At 37.1% G+C, this 21,404-nt stretch overlaps 1 protein-coding gene across 4 annotated transcripts in view; it reads right to left on the bottom strand.

Moving 5' to 3' along the window:
* Positions 1-21,404, bottom strand: part of ERO1B (endoplasmic reticulum oxidoreductase 1 beta) — a 108,125-nt gene that overhangs the window by 30,070 nt on the left and 56,651 nt on the right. For all 4 annotated transcript variants that reach the window (XM_038533836.1, XM_038533834.1, XM_038533833.1 and 1 more), the window contains 4 exons: positions 18,280-18,399; positions 12,643-12,726; positions 2,508-2,549; positions 483-565 (listed from right to left, as the gene is read on the bottom strand). In XM_038533836.1, the coding sequence (XP_038389764.1) occupies positions 483-565; positions 2,508-2,549; positions 12,643-12,726; positions 18,280-18,399 (329 nt within the window). The remainder of the gene's footprint in view (positions 1-482; positions 566-2,507; positions 2,550-12,642; positions 12,727-18,279; positions 18,400-21,404) is intronic.

Below are 21,404 nucleotides of genomic sequence, written 5' to 3'. Positions count from 1 at the left end.
TTATCTCAGACCACTAATGAAGTATGTTGGCCTCCAATCAGGTTTTTACTTAGAGCAAATAAGGAAAAATCAATAGGAAAAAAAAAATCTATGAAACTTAATAGTTATGGTAATCATAACTTTTCCTGTTCAAAATAGAACTTACAGATTGAATTACTATTTACAAAAGACTTAGAGGTTCAAGTTCCTTTTACTATAATAACCAGGAAGAATGGATTCATAAGCCCTGCTAGTTAAGCAATCTTCTATATTTTTACATTTTGATAAGGCGACTACTGATGATGCATCCTACAATTTAAGAACAAATCCACTAAGAGAAGGAAACAAAGCAATCATGGAATTTAGGATAAAGAATAACTTCTTTTTAAGAATGACTTGAAACTTTACTGTTTGTTTTATCAAAATCACATGAAAAACAGAAGATTTCTGATATAATATACTAAATATGAGAATGTTTTTTATACTACTGAAATAAAACTTGCCTTAATGTGCTGTTAATTGCTCCCAGTTTATTAGCTTGCTCACAATCTTCTAATTCTTTGGTATTGTTTGCCACTTTCGAATACTGAAAGGAAGTTCATTGTAAGTTTAGTAATAATATTACCTTTCTCTTTATTTCAAATTCAACTGGCAATCTGTCAGTGATGAGACAGATACATTCTATTATCAAGATCTCTCACTTATGTAAGAAATAAAAATCCAAATGAGTCGCAAATTTTCACCAACTAAATAAGACATTAAAAACAATTAGCACTGGTACGTTGGTGATGGTGTAAACCAAGAAAAGCCTCTTGGGAAAGTAATAAGACAATATTTACCTAGAGCTGTAAAAATGCAGAAACCCTTGAAGCAGCAGTCTCACAACTGAAACTACATCCAGAGCAACATTTTTTTTTTTTCAGAGCAACATTTAAAAACAAAACCAAAAATAAGATACAATCACTTTAGAAAGGTATTTGGTACTATCTCATCATGTTAAGAGATGCTAGTAAGGCTAGTAACCTTACTTCTAAATACCAATCTAGGAAAACTCTTTCATGTGTACATAACGAGACAAAGGACAAAAAGGCTAGTACATCACTGCTTGTAATAACAAAAAACTCAACACAACTGAAATGTCCATCAACAGAGGAAGAGCTAACCAATGATATACAATTGAATGCTACACAACTATTAAAATTAACAAAGCTACATGTATCAACAGAGACAAAATTTCAGAAGTACATAGAGTAAAAATAACTGAAAAAAATGTTTTTAACCTGAAGACATAAAAAATTATAATCTTAATGTTTTAAAACTTTGTATTAAAGGATCTATTCAGGGGTGCCTGGGTGGCTCAGTGGTTGAGCATCTGCCTTCAACTCAGGCCCTGATCCCAAGGGCCTGGATCAAGTCCTGAATTGGGCTTCCCACAGGGAGGCTCCTTCTTCCTCTATGTCTCTGCCTCTCTCTCTGTGTCTCTTATGAAAAAATAAATAAAATTTTTTTAAAAAAGGATATATCCATTATTTGTGGATACATGTGCAACAGAAGTAAGTATCACAGAAGGATGCACATCAATTTCAGAGAAGTAGCTGTCTTTGGGGAGGGAAGAAAAGGGAATGGGATTGGGAATGAATCCACAAGGGATTCCAAATGTCTCTAATACTTTATTTTATATTTGAAACAAATACAAATAAAAGAGAGTGAACAGAAACAAAGACCACACGGGGAGAAAACACAGAAAGAAAATGGGAGAGAGGAAGCAAAGGGAGAGGATATGATGATCTTTATCATGTGTACATGACAGAGAAAAAACTAGAAGTAAACTCTATCTAAAAACACACATAGCGGGATCCCTGGGTGGTGCAGCGGTTTGGCGCCTGCCTTTGATCCAGGGCGTGATCCTGGAGGCCAGGGATCGAATCCCACGTCGGGCTCCCGGTGCATGGAGCCTGCTTCTCCCTCTGCCTGTGTCTTTGCCCCCTCTCTCTCTCTCTCTCTGTGACTATCATAAATAAATAAAAATAAATAAATAAAAAATAAAAACACACGTGGCTAAGTAAAATTATGGCCTGCTTATAAGAGCAAAAGCATTAAAAAAAAATAAGAGGAAAAGAGTAATCTCTAAAAAAGGAATATTTTAATGCCCTTTAAAAGTATTACACTCAAAATACCCTGATAACTGTTTATACAATATAATCCTGAATATGACAGGTGGACTAGTTGAAACACAAGACAAAAAAATACATGCATGATAAAACACCCGTTGCATAGGCCATCTGACACTAGTTACACCAGGATATTCTTCTAGAGAAAACAGAATTGAAAAGAAGTTACATCATTTAACTGTAAAAAGCATACAAGGTCTCTGCTTGCTGCAAGAATCAAAAGGTTGGGACTCTGGGGCAAAATGTGCCCATTCCAACCTAACCACAGTACAGTTCTCTTCCAAAAACCCTGTCAAGCAGTAAATAGGAAGTTTCACAATGTAAAGCAAAAACATTCAAGGAAGAAAAGTGACTCACCTTATTAGAACTCCCAGCTTTAATTCCGACTGGAATTTTGCTCTTAAAAGAATAACAAGAAAAATTTAGAAAGTGATCTTCATTTTTTTTGAGATTTCTTCACAAATTAGTAATGCCATTGCCCAAATACAAAGACTATTTTATTCTATGATGAAAAAAGTGAATATTTTTTAATGAATATTTAAATTCTATTTTCATTCTACCTCAAGATACAGGGTAAAGAATTATAGCAATTTACAGACTTGTAAACCATAGTTTAGCAAACTGAATGACACACACAAAGAGTGTCAAAATCAGATAATTTAAACCTTCAATGCAGTATTGAATAGTTTACATAATTTTTAGATTAAAAAAAAAACTGACAAAAATCACTTTTTCCATAAACTCTCTTACCCCAGAAACAGAAGCTTTAAAATTTTTCAAAGTTCTTTGAAATAGTTTATGCTCAATCTTAATTTCTGCCCTAAATTGACATTTAAAGTAAAAGCAGTTTGGGATTCAAATGGAAAGAATTAGTTCTTTGGTCCATAGGATTCACCTAGAGTTTCTAGATAGATAATCAGGGTTTACTAATAAAAAATTCACATGTAGATCCAACTTGCTTTTCTACAAAGCCAATAATTAATTTTAGGCTTTAATAAACAAATCTAGAAATCATGACAGCTGGTTTATCAAATATAATTTTAAACAAAAATCATATCTGAAAGTAGAAAATCACAGGTTGAACCTCTGACCAGTCCAGGGGACTGATTTCTAACATCTGAATCTGTTGTACAGCAAATTACCTATTAAAATATTTTCATGTTTCCATGATAAATTTTAACATAAGTAAATTTAACCAAGTTTTCAGAATAAATATCTTCCTGTCAGGTAGAAGAATATAAGTAATAATAATAAGAGATATTTCCCTAATCATTAAAAAGATTAACAGATTAAAATGCTACTTGCTGCCAGTATTTTATCATTTCAGTGTTTGCTAGTATTTCTAACAGAAGGCAGAAGAGAGAAGACTATAAAACTCAAGTCAAATCTGGCAGCCAAGCACCCTGAATTTAAAACATGGAATCAATACTAAAGTGACTGCTGGCTGCACTGTGTCCTCTGTCTAGCAGAGTATAATGAGCTAAAATCAAAATCCTTAGCAGCTTTTTTTTTTAAAGTTTGATGCTAAATGCAATAACCTGACTTAAGCAAATCTTAATAACAAGTCGTTTAGAAATACTGGGGTAGCGCAGCCTGGGTGGCTCAGCGGTTTAGCACCGCCTTCAGCCCAGAGCATGATCCTGGAGTCCCAGGATCTAGTCCCACATCGGGCTCCCTGCATAGAGCCCGCTTCTCCCTCTGTTTCTCTCTCTCTCTCTCTCACGAATAAATAAATAAGATCTTTAAAACTAAATAAATAGTATTTTAAAAAAATTGAAATACTGGGGTAGGCTTCACAGATGATTGTCATGAAAAACATGTAACAATCACAAAAGGGAATTATTAGAAGTAATGATAAATGTAAAACTAATGACTAAAAATCAACCATGAAATAAATCTAGCTGGGATTGAGGGTGGGAAGATGGCAGTGTAGGAGGGCCCTAGGCTCACCTCATCCCATGGATACAACTAGATAACATTCATATCCACAAATAATCCAGAAAAACACCCAAAGACTCGTAGAACAAACTCCACAACTAAGGGTAGAGAAGAGGCCACATCGAATTGGGTAGGAAGGTTGGAGATGCAGTTGGGAATGAAACAGGCTGTGGCTATCCACAGTCAGGAGCCAGAGGCACAGAGAAGGGTGACACAGACTATCACACTTGCATGGGGAAGACCAAGCCCCATAACTTGTGGCTTTGAAAGCCAGAGGGTCCAAATTTCATGAGTTCCTACAACCAGTGGGACTTGAAGCCCGGAATTTTAAAAAGCAGCAGCTCCACTCTGGGAGAGCCTATAAGGTATTAGGAAGTACAGCTCCTGCCCTTAAAAAAGACAGCATGACAAAAAGCCCAGGTAGTTACAGCACTGAAGCATCAATTTGGAAAACGCTGAGGGCATATGGGAGAGAAACTTATTATTCTCAGAGCATGTCCAGAGACGCAGGGATCATAGGAAGACCCCTCTAGGAACAACGGAGGATGCCGGTGCCCTTTCTCTCACCCCTGACCCCACATAAACATAAAGGCAGCTACAGGAACCAGGACTATGCAACCCTCCCCACCTAAATTGTTTACACTGAGCCCCACCCACCCACACTTGGGCAGATCCCCTTTTCAACACATTTGCCTCCATTCTGGCTGCAGATTCCCTCCTCCAGAAGGCCAGTGTAAACATCACCAACTCATCTTCTCTTGACCCACATGTTTTGCAGGGCCTCGGTAAGGGCAGCTGTGGGCCCTGAGAAGCTCAAGGGCACACCCTGTTAAAACTGGTACCGTACCCTCTCAGCCTCCCATCCACCAGTGCAGGCAACCAGTCTCATTTCACAGACCAGCACACACTTTGCTAAAATGTGTTGCACCCCAGCAGGGGACCAAACACTGCCCACAACAGGCTAAGTAAGCCTCTGTAGACAACTAGACTACAGAAGGTGGCCAGGACACGATAGCAGAGCATATGCAACACACAGAGGAGACACTCCCTCAGGTGCCAGGTTATGGAGAACAGGGAACAACTGCACTGCAGGGCACTAGAGGACCTCTTCTTCATAAGGTCATTACCCTCAAAAGGAGGACGCAGTGCTGACTTTCCTAACACAGAGAAACATACAGAGAATTAGACAAAAGGAGGAGACAGAGTATTATGTCCCAATGAAAGAACAGGACAAAAATCACAGCAAGAGACCAAAGTGAGATGTATATAAGTAATATGATTGAGAGAGAATTTTTTTAAAGATTTTTTATTTATTCATTTATGATAGACATAGACAGAGAGAGAGAGAGAGAGAGAGAGGCAGAGAGAGAAGCAGCAGGCTCCATGCCGGGAGCCCGACATGGGACTCGATCCCGGGACTCCAGGATCGCGCCCTGGGCCAAAGGCAGGCGCCAAACCACTGAGCCACCCAGGGATCCCCAATTGAGAGAGAATTTAATGTAATGATCATAAACATACTCACTGAACTTAAGAGTGGAGGACATCAGTGAGACTCTCAACACAGAGAGAAAAAAAGAATGCATCAGAGATGAAGAGCACAATAAATGAAATTAAAAATACACTAAATGGAATAAATAGCAGGCGAGATGAAACAGGCAAATGAATTAACCTGGAAGACAGAGTAATGGAAAATATTCAAACTGAGTATATGAGAGGGAAAAAAAAATTATACAAAACAAGACTAGACTTAGGGAACTCAGTGACTCCATCAAGTATAATCACATTCAAATTACAGGGATCCTGGAAGAAGAAGAAAGAGAAAAGAGAGCATAAATTTTATTTGAAGAAATAATAGCTAAAAACTTCCTGAATCTGGGGAAGGAAATCAATATTGAGATCCAGGAGGCAAAGAGATCCCCCGACAAAACCAACCCAACATGATTCACACCAAGTCACACAGTAATTAAAATGGCAAAAAGTAGTAATAAAGAAAAAATTTTAAAAGCAGCAAGAGAAAAGAAAACCACTACATACAAGGGGAAATCCCATAAAGCTGATTTTTCAGCAGAAATTTTGTAGGCCAGAAGAAAGTGGCAAGATATATTCAAAGTGCTGAAAAGAAAAATTTGCAGCCAAGAATACAATATCCAGCAAGGCTATCATTCAGAATAGAAGGAAAGACAAAGAGTTTCTCAAACAAAAACTAAAGGAATTTATGACCACTACATCAGTGGTCATACTACACACTACAACAAATGTTGAAGGGGACTCTTTGAGTGGAAAGAAGAGACCATAAATAAAATATGAAAAGTGGGAAACACAAAAGCAATAAAAATAAGTATATCTGTAGATATCAGTCAAGAGATTCACAAAGGATATAAAATATGACACCCATATACCTAAAATCTCGGGCAGAAAGGAATAAAGAATGGGTTCAAATTTAAGTGACCATCAATTTAATAGACTGTTACATGCAGAAGATGTTATGTACAAACCTAACGGTAACCACAAATCAAAAACCAGCAACAGATATGCAAACAATAAAAAGAAAGGAATCCAAGTGTATCACTAAAGAAAACCAAAACACCAGGAAAGACAGCAAGAGAAAAAAGGATCAGGAAAAAACTGCAAAACAATCACAAAGCAAGTAACAACTTGGGAATAAATTTATAGCTATCAATAACTACTGTGAACGTAAATGGACCAGATGCTCTAATCCAAAGATATAGGATGGATGTCTCTGAATTAGAGTGAATAAAAAAACAAGACCCATCTATAATGCTGCCTAGAAGAGACTTATTTGAGACCTAAAAACAACTGCAGACTGAAAGTGAGGGGATGAAGAAGCATTTGTCATGAAATAGACATCAAAAGAAAGCCAGAGTAATATTTGTATCAAACAAAATAGACTTTAAAACAAAGACTGTAGGGGATCCTTGGGTGGCGCAGCGGTTTGGCACCTGCCTTTGGCCCAGGGCACGATCCGGGAGACCTGGGATCGAATCCCACGTCGGGCTCCCGGTGCGTGGAGCCTGCTTCTCCCTCTGCCTATGTCTCTCTCTCTCTCTCTCTCTCTCTCTGTGTGTGTGTGTGTGTGTGACTATCATAAATAAATAGATAGATAGACAGACAGACAGATAGACTGTAATGATACAAAGAACACCATCCAATAATGAAGGGGAGACTCCACCAAGAAAATGTTATAACAATTACAAATATTTATGCACCCAACATGAGAGCACCCAAATACACAGAAGAGTTAATAACAAACATTAAAGGGGATCCCTGGGTGGCACAGCGGTTTGGCGCCTGCCTTTGGCCCAGGGCGTGATCCTGGAGACCGGGGATCGAATCCCATGTCGGGCTCCCGGTGCATGGAGCCTGCTTCTCCCTCTGCCTGTGTCTCTGCCTCTCTCTCTCTCTCTGTGTGTGTGTGACTATCATAAATAAATAAATGAATAAATAAATAAATAACATTAAAAAAACTGATCAATAGGAATATAATAACAATAGGGGACTGTTAACACCTCTCTGACATCAATGGACAGATCATCCAAACAAAAAATCAACAAGGAAACAATGGCTTTGAATGACACACTGGACCAAATAGATTTAAAAGAGATTTTCAGAACATTCCATCCTAAAACAGCAGATATATAGTCTTTGCAAGTGCACACAGAACGTTCTCCAGAACAGATCACATATCATCCCATAAAACAAGCCTCAACAAATTCAAGATCAAAGTCATACCATGCATCTTTTCTGACCACACACTATGAAACTAAAAGTCAACTACAAGAAAAAATCTGGAAAGAGCACAAATTCATAGAGGTTAAATAACATTCCACTAAACAATGACTGGGTCAACCAAGAAATAAACAAGAAATAAAAAAATCACATGGAGACAAAGGAAAATGAGAACATAACAGTCCAAAATCTTGAGGAGGCAATAAAAGCAGGTCTAAGAGGGAAGTTCAGAGCAATACAGGCCGATGCCAAGAAGCAGGAAAAATCTCAAACAACCTAACCTTACACATAGGAGCTAGAAAAAGAATAGCAAAACTCAAGACAGCAGGAGGAGGAAAATAATAAAGATTAGAGCACAAATAAATGATATAAAATTAAAAGAAATAGAACAGATCTATGAAATCAGGAGCTAGTTCTTAGAAAAGATCAACAAAATTGATAAACCTCCAGCCAGACTCATTAAAGAGAGAGAGAGAGAGACAGAGAGAGAGAGAGGAGGACCTAAACAAAATGGCAAATTAAAGAGAAAAACAATGGACACCACAGAAATACAAGCAACTGTAGAGAATATTATAAAAAATTATATACCAAAAAATTGGACAACCTAGAAGAAATGGACAAATTCCTAGAAACATATAACCTACCAAAACAGAAATAGGAAGAAAAAGAAAATTTGAACAGACTGATTGATAACCAGAATGCAATAGAATCAGTAATCAAAAAATTCCCAACAAACAAAACTCCAGGACCAGATAGCATTATAGGCAAATTCTACCAAACATTCTAAGAGTTAATACCTATTCTTCTCAATCTATTTCAAAAACATAGAAAAGGAAGGAAAATTTCCAAATTCATTCTCTGAAGCCAGCATTATCCTGATACCAAAAACAGAAAAAGATACCACTAAAAAACAGAACTATAAAAAAATAATTTAAAAAAATGTTTTTAATCAAAGAAAAACCAGAACTAAACGCCAATACTTCTCACAAACAGATGCAAAAATCCTCAACAAAATACTTGCAAACCAAGTCCAACAATCCATTAAAAAAAATCATTCACCATGATCAAGTGGGATTTATTTCTGAGTTACGAGGTGGTTCAATATTCGCAAATCAATCAGTGCAACACATCATACAATAAGAGAAAGGAAAAGAACCATATCATCATTTCAACAGATGCAGAAAAACCATTTGACAAAGTACAGCATCCATTCACGATAAATAACTCTCAACAAAGTAGGTTTGGAGGGAACATACCTCAACATAATAAAGGGCTTATATACAAAACCCATAGCTAACATTATACTCAGTGGGGAAAAACAGCTTTTCCCCTAAGGTCAGGAACAGAACAAACATATCTATTCTCTCATCATTTTTATTCAACGTAGTACTGGACATCCAGCCACAGCAGTCAGACAATAAAAAGGAATAAAATGCAACCAAATTGGTAAGGAAGAGCTTTCACTATTTGCAGAAGACTGGATATTCTATGTAGAAAAACATAAAGACTCCACCAAAAAACTACTAGGCCTGAAAAATGAATTCAGTTAAGTTTCAGTACATAAAATCAATATACAAAAATCTGTTGCACTTCTATACACTAATAAGAAAGCAGCAGAAAGAGAAATTAAGAAAATAATTCCATTTATAACTGCATCAAAAATAATAAAATAGCTAAGAATAAATTTAGCAAAGAAGTGACAAACCTGTATTATGAAAACTATAAAACACTGATGAAAGAAGCTGAAGACGACACAAAGAAATGGAAATATATTCCATACTTATGGATTACATAAATATTAAAATGTCCAAACTACCCAAAGCAAGCTACACATTTAATGCAATCCCTGTCAAAATACTAACAGCACTTCTCAAAGAACTAGAAAAAACAAATCCAAAAATTTGTATGGAACCACAAAAGACCCCAAATAGCCAAAGCAATCTTGGAAAAGAAAATCAAAACCAGGGATCCCTGGGTGGCGCAGCAGTTTAGCGCCTGCTTTTGGCCCAGGGCGCGATCCTGGAGACCCGGGATCAAATCCCACGTCAGGCTCCCGGTGCATGGAGCCTGCTTCTCCCTCTGCCTGTGTCTCTGCCTCTCTCTCTCTCTCTCTCTCTGTGTGTGTGTGACTATCATAAATAAATAAAAATAAAATTTAAAAAAAAAAGAAAATCAAAACCAGATGGATCACTATTCCAGATTTCAAGTTCTATTACTTCTAATCTGGAGTAATCAAAACAGTATGGTACTGGCATAAAAATAAACACACAGATCAACAGAACAGAATACAAAGCATAGAAATAAATCCACAATCCTACTGTAAATTAATCTTTGACAAAGGAGGCAAGAATATTTAATGGGAAAAAGTCTCTTCAACAAAAGGGTGTTGGAAAACTGCTACATGCAGAAGAATGAAACCGGATTTTTTTTTTTTAATTTATTTATTTATGATAGTCACAGAGAGAGAGAGAGGCAGAGACACAGGCAGAGGGAGAAGCAGGCTCCATGCACCGGGAGCCCGACGTGGGATTCGATCCCGGGTCTCCAGGATCGCGCCCTGGGCCAAAGGCAGGCGCCAAACCGCTGCGCCACCCAGGGATCCCTGAAACCGGACTTCTTACGCTGTACGCAAAACCTCAAAATGTTTTAGGAACCTAAATGTGATACCTAACACCATAAAATTCCTAGAACAGAGCAGAGGCAGTAATTTTTCTGACACTGACCATAGCAGTAGCTTTCTAGATAGGTCTCCTGAGGCAAGTAAAACAAAAGCAAAAATAAACTACTGAGACTGCACTAAAATAAAAAGCTTCTGACAGCAAAGGAAACAACCAATAAAACTAAAAGGCAACCTAGGGAATGGGAGAAGGTATTGCAAATGACATATCCAATAAAGGGGTACTATCAAAATTATATAAAGAACTTACACAACTCAACACCAAAAAATCCCAAATAATCCAACTAAAAAAAAATGGATAGAAGATATGAACAAACATTTCTCCAAAGAAGACATCCAGATGGAAAACAGACACATGAAAAGATGTTCAAAAATCAGTCATCATCAGGGAAATGCAAGTTAAAAACACAATGAGCTAACACCGCACATGTGTTAGAATGACTGAACTGAAAAACTCAAGGAACAAGCATTGGTGAGGATGTGGAGAAAAATGAACCCTCATGCACTTAATGGGAATGCAAACTGGTACAGTCACTGTGGAAAACAGTATGTAGCTTCGTTGAAAAATTAAAAATAGAACTACCCTATAATCCAGCTACTCAGTATTTACCCAAAGAATACAAAAATACTAATTTGAAGGGATACATGCACCCCTATGTTTATAGTAGCATTATTTATAAACCATATAGTAGCATTATTGCCAAACCATGGAAGTAGCCCAAGTATCCATCAATAGATGAACGGATAAGGAAGATGTAGTATATAAATGGAATATTATACAGCCATAAAAAGAATGAAATCCTGCCATTTGCAAAAACATGGATGGATCTAGAGAGTATAAGCCAGAGAAAGATAATTAGCACGTAATTTCACTCATATGTGGAATTTAAAATCAAAACAAAAGAGAGAGACAGAGACAAACCAAACAACAAACTCTTAAGTACAGAGAACAAACAGATGGTTACCAAAAGGGAGGTAGGAGGGGGGATGGATGAAATAGACAAAGGGTATCAAGAATATACTTATCTTGATGAGCACTGAGTAATATATGGAACTACCGAATCGCTATTTTGTATACATGAAATGAATATAACACTATATTTTAATACTTTAAGCTATATAGCACATTATTATGTCATCTGGCAATATATAGCTAAATTCTGTAGATTAGACACTAGTATTATAATTAACGTTAATTTTCTGATTTTGTTAATTAGGTTATGGTTAGGAAGAGAATAATCTTGTTTTTAAGGAAACACATCCAAGTATTTGGGGTAAAATATGATGCTGGTAACTTACACCCAAATAGTTCATAAAATATTAACATATACAGAGAATAATAAAGCAAATGTGATAAACATTTAGGGAATTTGAATAAAAAGTAAATGAGGACTGTTGGTATTATACTCCCAATTTTCTTTATAGGTCTGAAATTATTTCAAACTAAAAAGTTAAAAACAAAACATTTTATTCTTAAAGGAAAATGAAAAGAATTTTTTAAATTGTCCCTTTAGAAAGGACATTGGTTAAGATGGCTTTTTTTCCCATTTTTAAGGATAACAAACTAGATTAATTGATTAGGTAAGAAAAGCAAAAAGTGAAGTGAAAACATAACTTATAATGAATTACTGTTTAAGAAGAATTAATTATGATAGATGTCAAAAACAGTCTAAAATGTTAAGTAGAGCTTTTTTTTTTTAATGTGAGACCAAGTGAAGGCCTCATGCCAAGCCTGCAATTCCTCTACTTTACCCACTCTAAATATAAAATTTAAGGTCAAATAGCACCATTTTTCTTATGAAACAAGATTTGTATTCAATAAACCATCAAATAAGAATTAGTCAATTATAGATCCAGTTCTAGAACAGGCATCCAGTTTTCTATCTACTTTAGAATCATACTATACTTCCACATCCAATCAATACCACTGGATACAAGAGTGTCTTCAAACCCAATTAGGTGACAAATATAAAATAAATCTTCCATAATCTGGTTAAAAAAGAGTTGACAGCATATGAATTTTAGGACAAGACTAAATCCATCGACATTGACCTAAAATATAAATTCATGCTTATCTAAGAGCTCAAGAGGAAACAATGTTTTCCCCATTTTTTTTTTAACTTATTTTACCTCTGGACAGGGCTCCACATGGCAGTCTTTTATTGAACAATGGCCATCTTCTGCCCAGAAAGGACATGGTCGCTTCAGATTGACCTTGAGAGAAAGATTGGATAAACACTAGTAAATGTGTAGCACAGTTCTGCCAACACTCTCGAAGTGTCACTGTTCTGGGCACCAATGACGTGGTGGTAAGAAGAAAACACTTCCTATCCTGTGGCATCTATAGAGTTCAGAATTTTAAACAACTGCAGTTTTTCAGACACCCAGAGGTAAGATTAATTTTAAAAAATAACTTATTAGTCCTCTGACACTTCACAAAAGAAGTCCAAGTACACTGCTTATCTGCAGACCCTGGAAAGCATTTTATGCTAATGTCTGTCAACACCTTACTGTTACCTTACTCATTAGGGTTCTCTCATGCATGCACCACTTAAATGTGTACTGAGCACCCACTATCTGTCTGGCATTGTGTAGGGTCTGGGGCAAAAAGAGACACAAGAAAGCACTATCCCCTCTGGAACTGACAGTCTACTGGAGGGAAGAGAAATTATGTTTGTATGTTTGTTTAATTACAAATTGTGGTAACTGCTACAAGGAAAAATCCAGTTTTGTGATGGAGAATAATGGGGCTGGTAGATGGTGGCCTATGATAAAGTATTATTTTAGGACGGATGAATGTTGGAAAAACATGCATTTGGATAAAGTGATAGAGCTTCAACAGTTGTGAGAACTGGGGAAAAAACAGTTTGACTTTTAGTGAGGGAATGCGGGAATACATAGGACAGGGGCAGACCATTTTAACCATCAGGACACATTAACCATAGTTAAAAACTCTAGATTTTCTTATTTTGAACTTAATGGAAGACAATAATTCAGTAAGACTTCCAGATGGATTGCCCAAGCCAAAACTCCTTTTCTATCTCCTGTAAATAATTCATTATCCACTTCTTCCCACCACCTCCATTGCTACCACTCCCTTCTTGCCTAGACCACCGCTACTTCTCTGCTTCTACTACCATCTGTTGTCCACACAGCAGCTCCAATGATCTCCTTGGGATATAATTCCAACAGGATCAACCCCTGCTCAAAACCTTCCTGTGGCTTCTGGTCACTTTCAGAATGAACCCCAACTCTGCAGCAGGCCCCACCAGGCCCGCCTTCATCTGGTCTTCCCATCCACCTCCCTGACCTCGTTTCTGAAGACGCTCCTCCAGCCTTCTTGCTGGGAATATACTATGCTCCTTTGTCTCAGGGCCTTTACAGTGGCTCTTCTTTTTGCCCAGACTGTTGCACCAGATCTTATAATCCACTCCCTTCACCTCATCCAGGACTCTCTGAGATCCTACCGCAGCAGAGACCTTCCCTGACCAGATTCTCCAAAGTAGTGCTCAATATGTGCCCCCACATCTTGTTTTATGTTCTTTATAAAACATTTACCACTTACCACTACCTGGATATTATTGACTTGCTTATTTATTGTCTGCATCCCCCACTGTAAGGATCGAGATTTTGCCTTATTCATTATTTTACTTCCAGTGTCTAGGATACATACATAATAGACATCTTAATAGGGACATCTGTGTGGCTCAGTTGGTTAATCATCTGAATCTTGATTTCAGCTCAGGTCATGATCTCAGGGTTGTGAGATTGAGCCCCAAGTTGGGCTCCACGCTGGGTGTGGAGGCTGCTTGGGATTCTCTCTCTCCCTCTACTTTTGCCCCTCCCCCTCTGGCACACACATTCATACTCTCTAAAAAAAAAAAAAAAAAATAGACATCCCTGGATGCTTGGATGGCTCAGTGGTTGAGCATCTGCCTTCAGCTCAGGTCAAGATCGCAAGGTCCTGGGATCGAGTCCCACATCAGGCTCCCTGGGGAAGACTGCTTCTCCCTCTGCCACTCTCTGTCACTCTGTGTATGTGTCTCTCATGAATAAATAAACAAAATCTTTTTTAAAAATAGACATCTCAATAAATAGGCATAAAATGAAATAAATAACGTCTACATTATAGGGGAAGAGGCAAAAATATGTAGAGACTGGCAACAGGAGGAGAGAGTGGTCAACTCTGACTATGGGTTGTCAGGGAAGGCTTCCTTTTGGTAACGTGTAAAATGGGTAGGACTAGAAGTTTCCTAGAGAAGGAGATTTCCAGGCAGAGGGATCAGGATGTTTGTTTGGGAACTGCAGGTTCCTTGAGCTCCTGGCTTTTATGTCCAACACCTCTTTGATATCTCCATAGGACCTTCTTATTGCCATCTCAGTAAATAGCAACTCACAACCCTGAGATCATGACCTGAGCTGAAATCAAGATTCAGATGATTAACCAACTGAGCCACATCACCACCTGGAAGAATAAAGAGTTTATTACCCCAGCTCCTGGAAACGTTAGCTTCTGAAATTCTGGAATGAGGCAGGCAAACTCAGGTGAAGATAGCCACTTTGCCCAAGGTCACACCACCCCTTCCAACGGTGGCCTTCATCAAATGACTGACATAGGGTTGCAAAGGCCCAGACTTCTCCCAAAAGTGAGCACAGCTCTGGAGGGCCATCCCATCTGCAGGACTCCCAAAGGGTCGCCTGAAGTTTCCACAGAGGCTGACTCAGAGCTTTACCTCTGCCTCTGCTCTTTTCACTTCCTGAGCTGTTGGTTCCACAAGCAGTCTCTAATTAATCTCTTGCCCACAAGCCACAGTCTCGTAATCTGCTTCCCAGAGAATTTAAGCTGTGACAACTTGTCCAGCTCTGGGGAAAAAACTATTGATACTTTTATTAGGATCACATTAAATTTATACATTAATGTGGAGAGAATGAACATCTTATCTTTATGCTACAAAAACATTAGTCCATTTCTTGAAGCTGACGTGTCTCACAGTAGTGTTTTGAAGTTTTCCTCCCCTAGGTTGTGCACATTTATTGATTCATTTATTCCTATAGATTTCATCTTTTTTTCATTGCTAAGATAAATGGGGATTTCTTTTCTGTCCTATCTTCTTATTATTTATGAAGATATGGATTTTTGTATGTTAAGTTTATAACCTTCTGCCTTAATGCATTTATCATTTTTGTTCATTTTATTATTTGGGTTTTCTAGTATTCTTCTGTCATTTTTATAAGTGGAGATAGTTTTACTTATTCTTCAAAAATGTTTATGCCTCTAGTTGCCTTTTCTTGTTTGGTATACAAGAAGATAATGTGTACCCATGTCTTGGTCCCTCACCTAAGGAGAATTCCTCCACTATTTCCCAACAAGCAAGATGTTGGCAACGCTAACTTTAGGATTAAAATGATAATGTTAAGGAAGTATTTATCATTCCTATTAAATTTTTTAAACATCAGGAATGTATGTTGAATTGTGTTGAAAACTTAAAAGCCTTGTCCTTGCATTCTTAGAAAAAGATTAACTTGTCAATACATACTTCTTTGCTCAAAACTCTGCATCATCTTTGATTTCATGTCTACTCTCACAGCTTACATTCACTCCATCAGACAAGTTTGTTGGTGTTATATCTTACATACGATGCTCATTTGCTCACTTTTCACCTCTTCCAATTCTACTGCCCTATTCCAAACCCCTATCACCTTCCATCTGATCTCATGCAAAAACCTCCTACATGGTTTCTCTATTTCCTGTCTCATACTGACCGTCTATTTTGTACAAATCCCTCCAAAAGCTTACCATACTTACACTAAAATTCAACATCCTTATGCGCTGCATAAGGCCCTCTAATTTTGTTTTAATTTGGCTCCTATCTACCTTTCCAACTCTCCATGTCTCACTCACTTTGCTCCAGTTATACCAGTCTTCTTATTCCTCAAACACTCTTAACCTTTATATCTGCATTCAATACCTTTATACCTGCAGTTCTACTCCCCTTCCCTGGAATGTTCTCTCCCCATGTCTTTTCATGGCTTTCACATTTACTCAAATGGCACAGTATTATAATACCTTCTCCTGATCATCTTCTTTAAAAATAAAGCTACCTACCTTCCCCTACCCCATTACTCTATCTCCTAGTTTATTTTTCTCCATAGCACTTCCCTTATAACCATATGAAATTATATTTTGTTGTTTATTGTTTGCCTTCCTAATCAGAATAAAAGTGTCACGAAGTAAGAGCCTTTGTGTTATTCACTACTGTATCCACAGCACTTAGAATAGAGCCTACTACAAAGTAATCATTCAATAAACATTTGGTGAATAAAGGAATGGAATGGATAGTAAAAGAAATTGTAAATACCAACTACAGCAGCTGACTGAGTAATTGGCAGGGGTAGACTGTTGCTTCTACCTGTGTATCCTTGCTTGCTCAATCATAAGTATGTATGCACATGTTTAAAACTCACCTGTTGTCTTAGCTTTCTTTTTCTGCCACTATTGTGCCAGTGCTGGTTAAACAGCTTTTTTACTTAATTCATAGGTTGGCAAAACTAGAAAAGGAGTAGAAATCATCTGAATATCCTTGACTTAGAGACAAATGCATTAACTAGATCATTGCATTATCCTCCCTTGGGAAAGTATGAGGACATTCCCACTATATACGGAGTAATTTTGTTAAATGGGTTAGAATGTTTTCTTAAAACACTGTTATTTTTGCCTATCCAATTTTCATTTTTCCCTTCTTCTACAACGCCCACTAATATTCCTTTGAGAAACAATCACTACCTTTATATTTATGCAAAGAGGATTGTTAACCAAAGTGTCTTTCCGTCTTTTGGTCAATTAGACCAATTACACACCTATATAAGTGTTATTCCATAAATTTGGGAGAAATTTCTCCTAGAAATTTGACACCTGTATAAAGTGTTGCAAAAATATGGGAAATAGCTAACTGAGCCAAAATTTTGGTGGTACCATAAAACGAATGGCTATTAGTTCCTGCTCCAATTTTTTTTATCCTCAGAAGTATTTAAAGATTAAGATAGCTACATAGAAACAGGATTAAAAAAGAAAATCATTGTCAATTTAAAAATGAACTAAAAAATGAAAATCAAAAACATTATAAACCCAACTGAATACTGAGAACAAGAGCCCAGCAAAGCATAACAGCAGCTTTTAAAACATTGTTCTTAAATTTAAATATTGTTCTTTTTGAAAACTGCCTTATTGCTGCTACCTTTAAACCATCATTGGTTATTTTGTAAACTGAGTAGACTGCTAGATTTAAGAACCAATTCTGCAGCATTACTATGAATGGTGCTCCGCTCGTACCCTCAGCCTCGTTTGGCAGCCCTTCCAGTGAGCTACAGGAAGTGTCTGCTGCTGTGGTACTTAGCACTGCTAACAGTACTAACACAGGACACTGCCATCAGCACAACATAGAGCTTGGGTAGGTGTGTAGATAGCAGAGCCTAAGTTACAAGAAAGGCTGACAAATAAGTCTGTGGCATTTTTAATTTCTGTGGAGTCTCTGCCTCAAAAACAAAACTGAAAGATGACGAATTTCCCAAACATAGGAAGGTTCAGATTCTTAGTGTTCAAAAAGATGATCAGGTTTCACCACAACACCTGATATATTCCAATGATAAAAAACACAGAGGATGCTGAGAAGAGTCAAAATGGGCTCTCAATAGGGTCATAAAAGTCACATCTGTAGACGGCTATGTAAAAAACTTTGCTACTAATGGAATCAAAAATTATAACTATACCTTGTAGTAACGGAAGTAGTCTCGCTCTTGCAACTTTTTTATTTTGGGGAAGATTTTGAAGGTGTTAAAGTTATCAATGCTATCAATATCACACAAGCAATCATCCAGGACTCCGGTGACCTAGGGGGAAAATATATATGTAAATATATACGTAATATAAATATATGTATAATAAATAAATATGTATATAAAATATTACATATATAATTTAAAATATGTGAATTATGAGCATCTCAACCTTAACAAGTCTGTACTATTATATAAAAAGATAATTTATTCATTCAAGGTAATGATTGCTGATTAAGTTACATAACATTAAAGGGGTGTCTGGGTGGCTCAGTTGGTTAAGCATTTGCCTTTAGCTATGGTCGTGATCCCAAGGTCCTGGGACAGATCCCCAAGTTGGGCTCCCTGCTCAGCAAGTAGTCTGCATCTCCCTCTCCCTCTCTCTCATTTGTTCTCTCTTTCAAATAAATAAAATATTAAAACATACATATACATATATGTATGTGTATATATATATATACATATATATATATATAACATTAAAGCAATCATTTACTTTGGACGATGGCGAATTAAGTAAAAAACAATAGAAGATCAGATATACTTATTCTGAAGAGCTAAGTATTATTATTTAGTGACTAGAGAAATGTATGAATGTTCCTTCCTTTCCCCAAACATACATAAAATCCAAGAAATAGTTAGAATGCTAAAGCAATTTCTTCCAAAACTAACCTAAAAGTCATAAACTGTAATAATACTGCTGTAGTAACTCTATCTTTCTTTCCTACTGCCAGTTATGGAACACTTACGTGACAGGCACAGTGCTAAGAACATTACATGTTACCACATTTATTCTTTAAATATTCTATGAAATAGGTGTTATTATCCTCATTTTACACGTAAGAAAATTAAGGCTTAGCATGGTTAAAATAATTTTTCTAAAGTAGAAATGAGACTTAATCCCAAGTCAATTGCGCTTAAAAAATACATGCTTTATCCACTACTCGAAGTATACATTAACTGAACAGAAATTGGTATTTACAAAATGTGTTCAGAATCCAAAACTTCCACAAAACAGTCTTCAGCTAAATTTAAAAATGGGACTCACTGACATCCACATCTTGGATGAATCTTCAGGGAACCAGACTGAGTGAAAAAAAGCCAACCCCAAAAGGTTATGTACTATGTGAGTTCACTTATACAACATCTTTGAAATGGAAAACAGATTATTGGTTGCCAGGGTTTCAGGACTAGCGTAGGGATAGGAGTTGGAGTAAAGGAGTAGGACAGAAAGGAGGTAAATGTGGTTATAAAAAGTGCAAGAGGAGGAGCACCCAGGTGGCTCAGTCAGTTGAGCTTCTGACTCTTGGATTACCTCAGGTCATGATCTCAGGGTTGTGAGATTGAGTGCCCCACACACACACACACACTCAGCAGGGAGCTGTTGAGACTCTCTTTCTCTCTCTCTCTCTCTCTCTCTCTCTTCCCTTTCCCTCTCTAAAAATATAAATAAATAAAGTTAAATTCTTAGGAAAGGGCAAGAAGAAGGAGTCTTGTGGTAATGAAATTGTTCAGTATCTTGATGATGATGGATACATGATCCTAAACGTGATAAAAGTGAACAGAATACATACATACACAAGTGAGACAAGGGGGAATCTGCGTAAGATCAGCAGACTGCATCAATGTCAATGTTCTAGTGATAATATTGCCTCGTATACTTGCAAAATGTAACCACTGGAGAAAACTAGATTCAGTGTAGGTGACATTTCTTTGTATTATTTCTTACAAAGGCATGGAACCTATAATTATCTCCATTAAAATTTAAATTTAAAAACAAAAGTGGGACCCAGGCTGTTAAAGATCATTCATGTGATCCACTGGAGGAATCTATGCAAAGATGATTAGAAAATGGAAACCAGAACTTCCCAGTCCTTTCTTTCTCCTGCTTTTCCCCTAGGAATGCAAATGCGTCTCCAAACTCCCCACAACATATAAAGAGTCAGAGGTATATTATCTTTAAAGAACAAAGGATCATTAACAATTTTGGCTTCCAGATGCTTTACTATTCTACTTACTAAGATCCTGTCACTAATTCTACTGAATTTCATTCCATTTCTTTAGCTCACTATTTATAAAACTTCAAAGTCTAAGTAATTGCGGGGGAGGGGGGCAGAAAAATAGCAACCAGCAACTTCCTAGGTTTTAAAAATATTTGATCCAGTGATTGCTCCTTCTTACAAATTTTTCTTAAATTGTTCCTTTTTAGTAAACCTCCATATTTTGGGTTTTTAAAAATATTTTTTAAAAAAATAATAATAATAAAAATAAAAATATTTTAATTGTGGTAGGGGTTGGGGTAGGGTATACAAAATTATCATGTACTTATTTCTAACTCTTAAAGACAACTACTATGACAAAAACCTTCATATCGGGGATCCCTGGGTGGTGCAGCGGTTTGGCGCCTGCCTTTGGCCCAGGGCGTGATCCTAGAGACCCGGGATCGAATCCCACATTGGGTTCCCGGTGCATGGAGCCTGCTTCTCCCTCTGCCTATGTCTCTGCCTCTCTCTCTCTCTCTATCATAAATAAATAAAAATTAAAAAAAAAAAAACCTTCATATCACCAAAATTTAAAAAAACAGAAATAGAGGGGTGCCTGAGTGACTTAGTCAGCTGAACGTCTGACTCTTGGTTTCAGCTCCAGTCATGATCTCAGGGTCCTGAGATTGAGCCTCAAACTGCCCAGTTGGGCTCCACACTCAGCAGAGATCCTGTTTCTGTCCCTCTCCCCGCACCCCCAACCTCTCTCTCTGAAATAAATAAAATTTTAAAAATATATCGAAATATTATCTTTTAAGTCCCGTTCTAATTACGGCCATCTCCCTCCCCCTGAAGCTAAAATACCTTATTTTTGTTAATTTCTTTACTTTTCTTTGCAATTTCACCACATAGGATATATCCCTGAACAATATAGAGGATTTTTTGGTTTTGTACTTTATTTTATTATTATTATTTTTATGATAGTCACAGAGAGAGAGAGAGAGGCAGAGACATAGGCAGGGGAGAAGCAGGCTCCATGCACCGGGAGCCCGACGTGGGACTCGATCCCGAGTCTCC

This window comes from Canis lupus, chromosome 4, assembly GCF_011100685.1.
Source record: "Canis lupus familiaris isolate Mischka breed German Shepherd chromosome 4, alternate assembly UU_Cfam_GSD_1.0, whole genome shotgun sequence".
NCBI classification, from domain to species: domain Eukaryota; kingdom Metazoa; phylum Chordata; class Mammalia; order Carnivora; family Canidae; genus Canis; species Canis lupus.
This window is presented reverse-complemented; position numbering and strand designations above follow the sequence as displayed.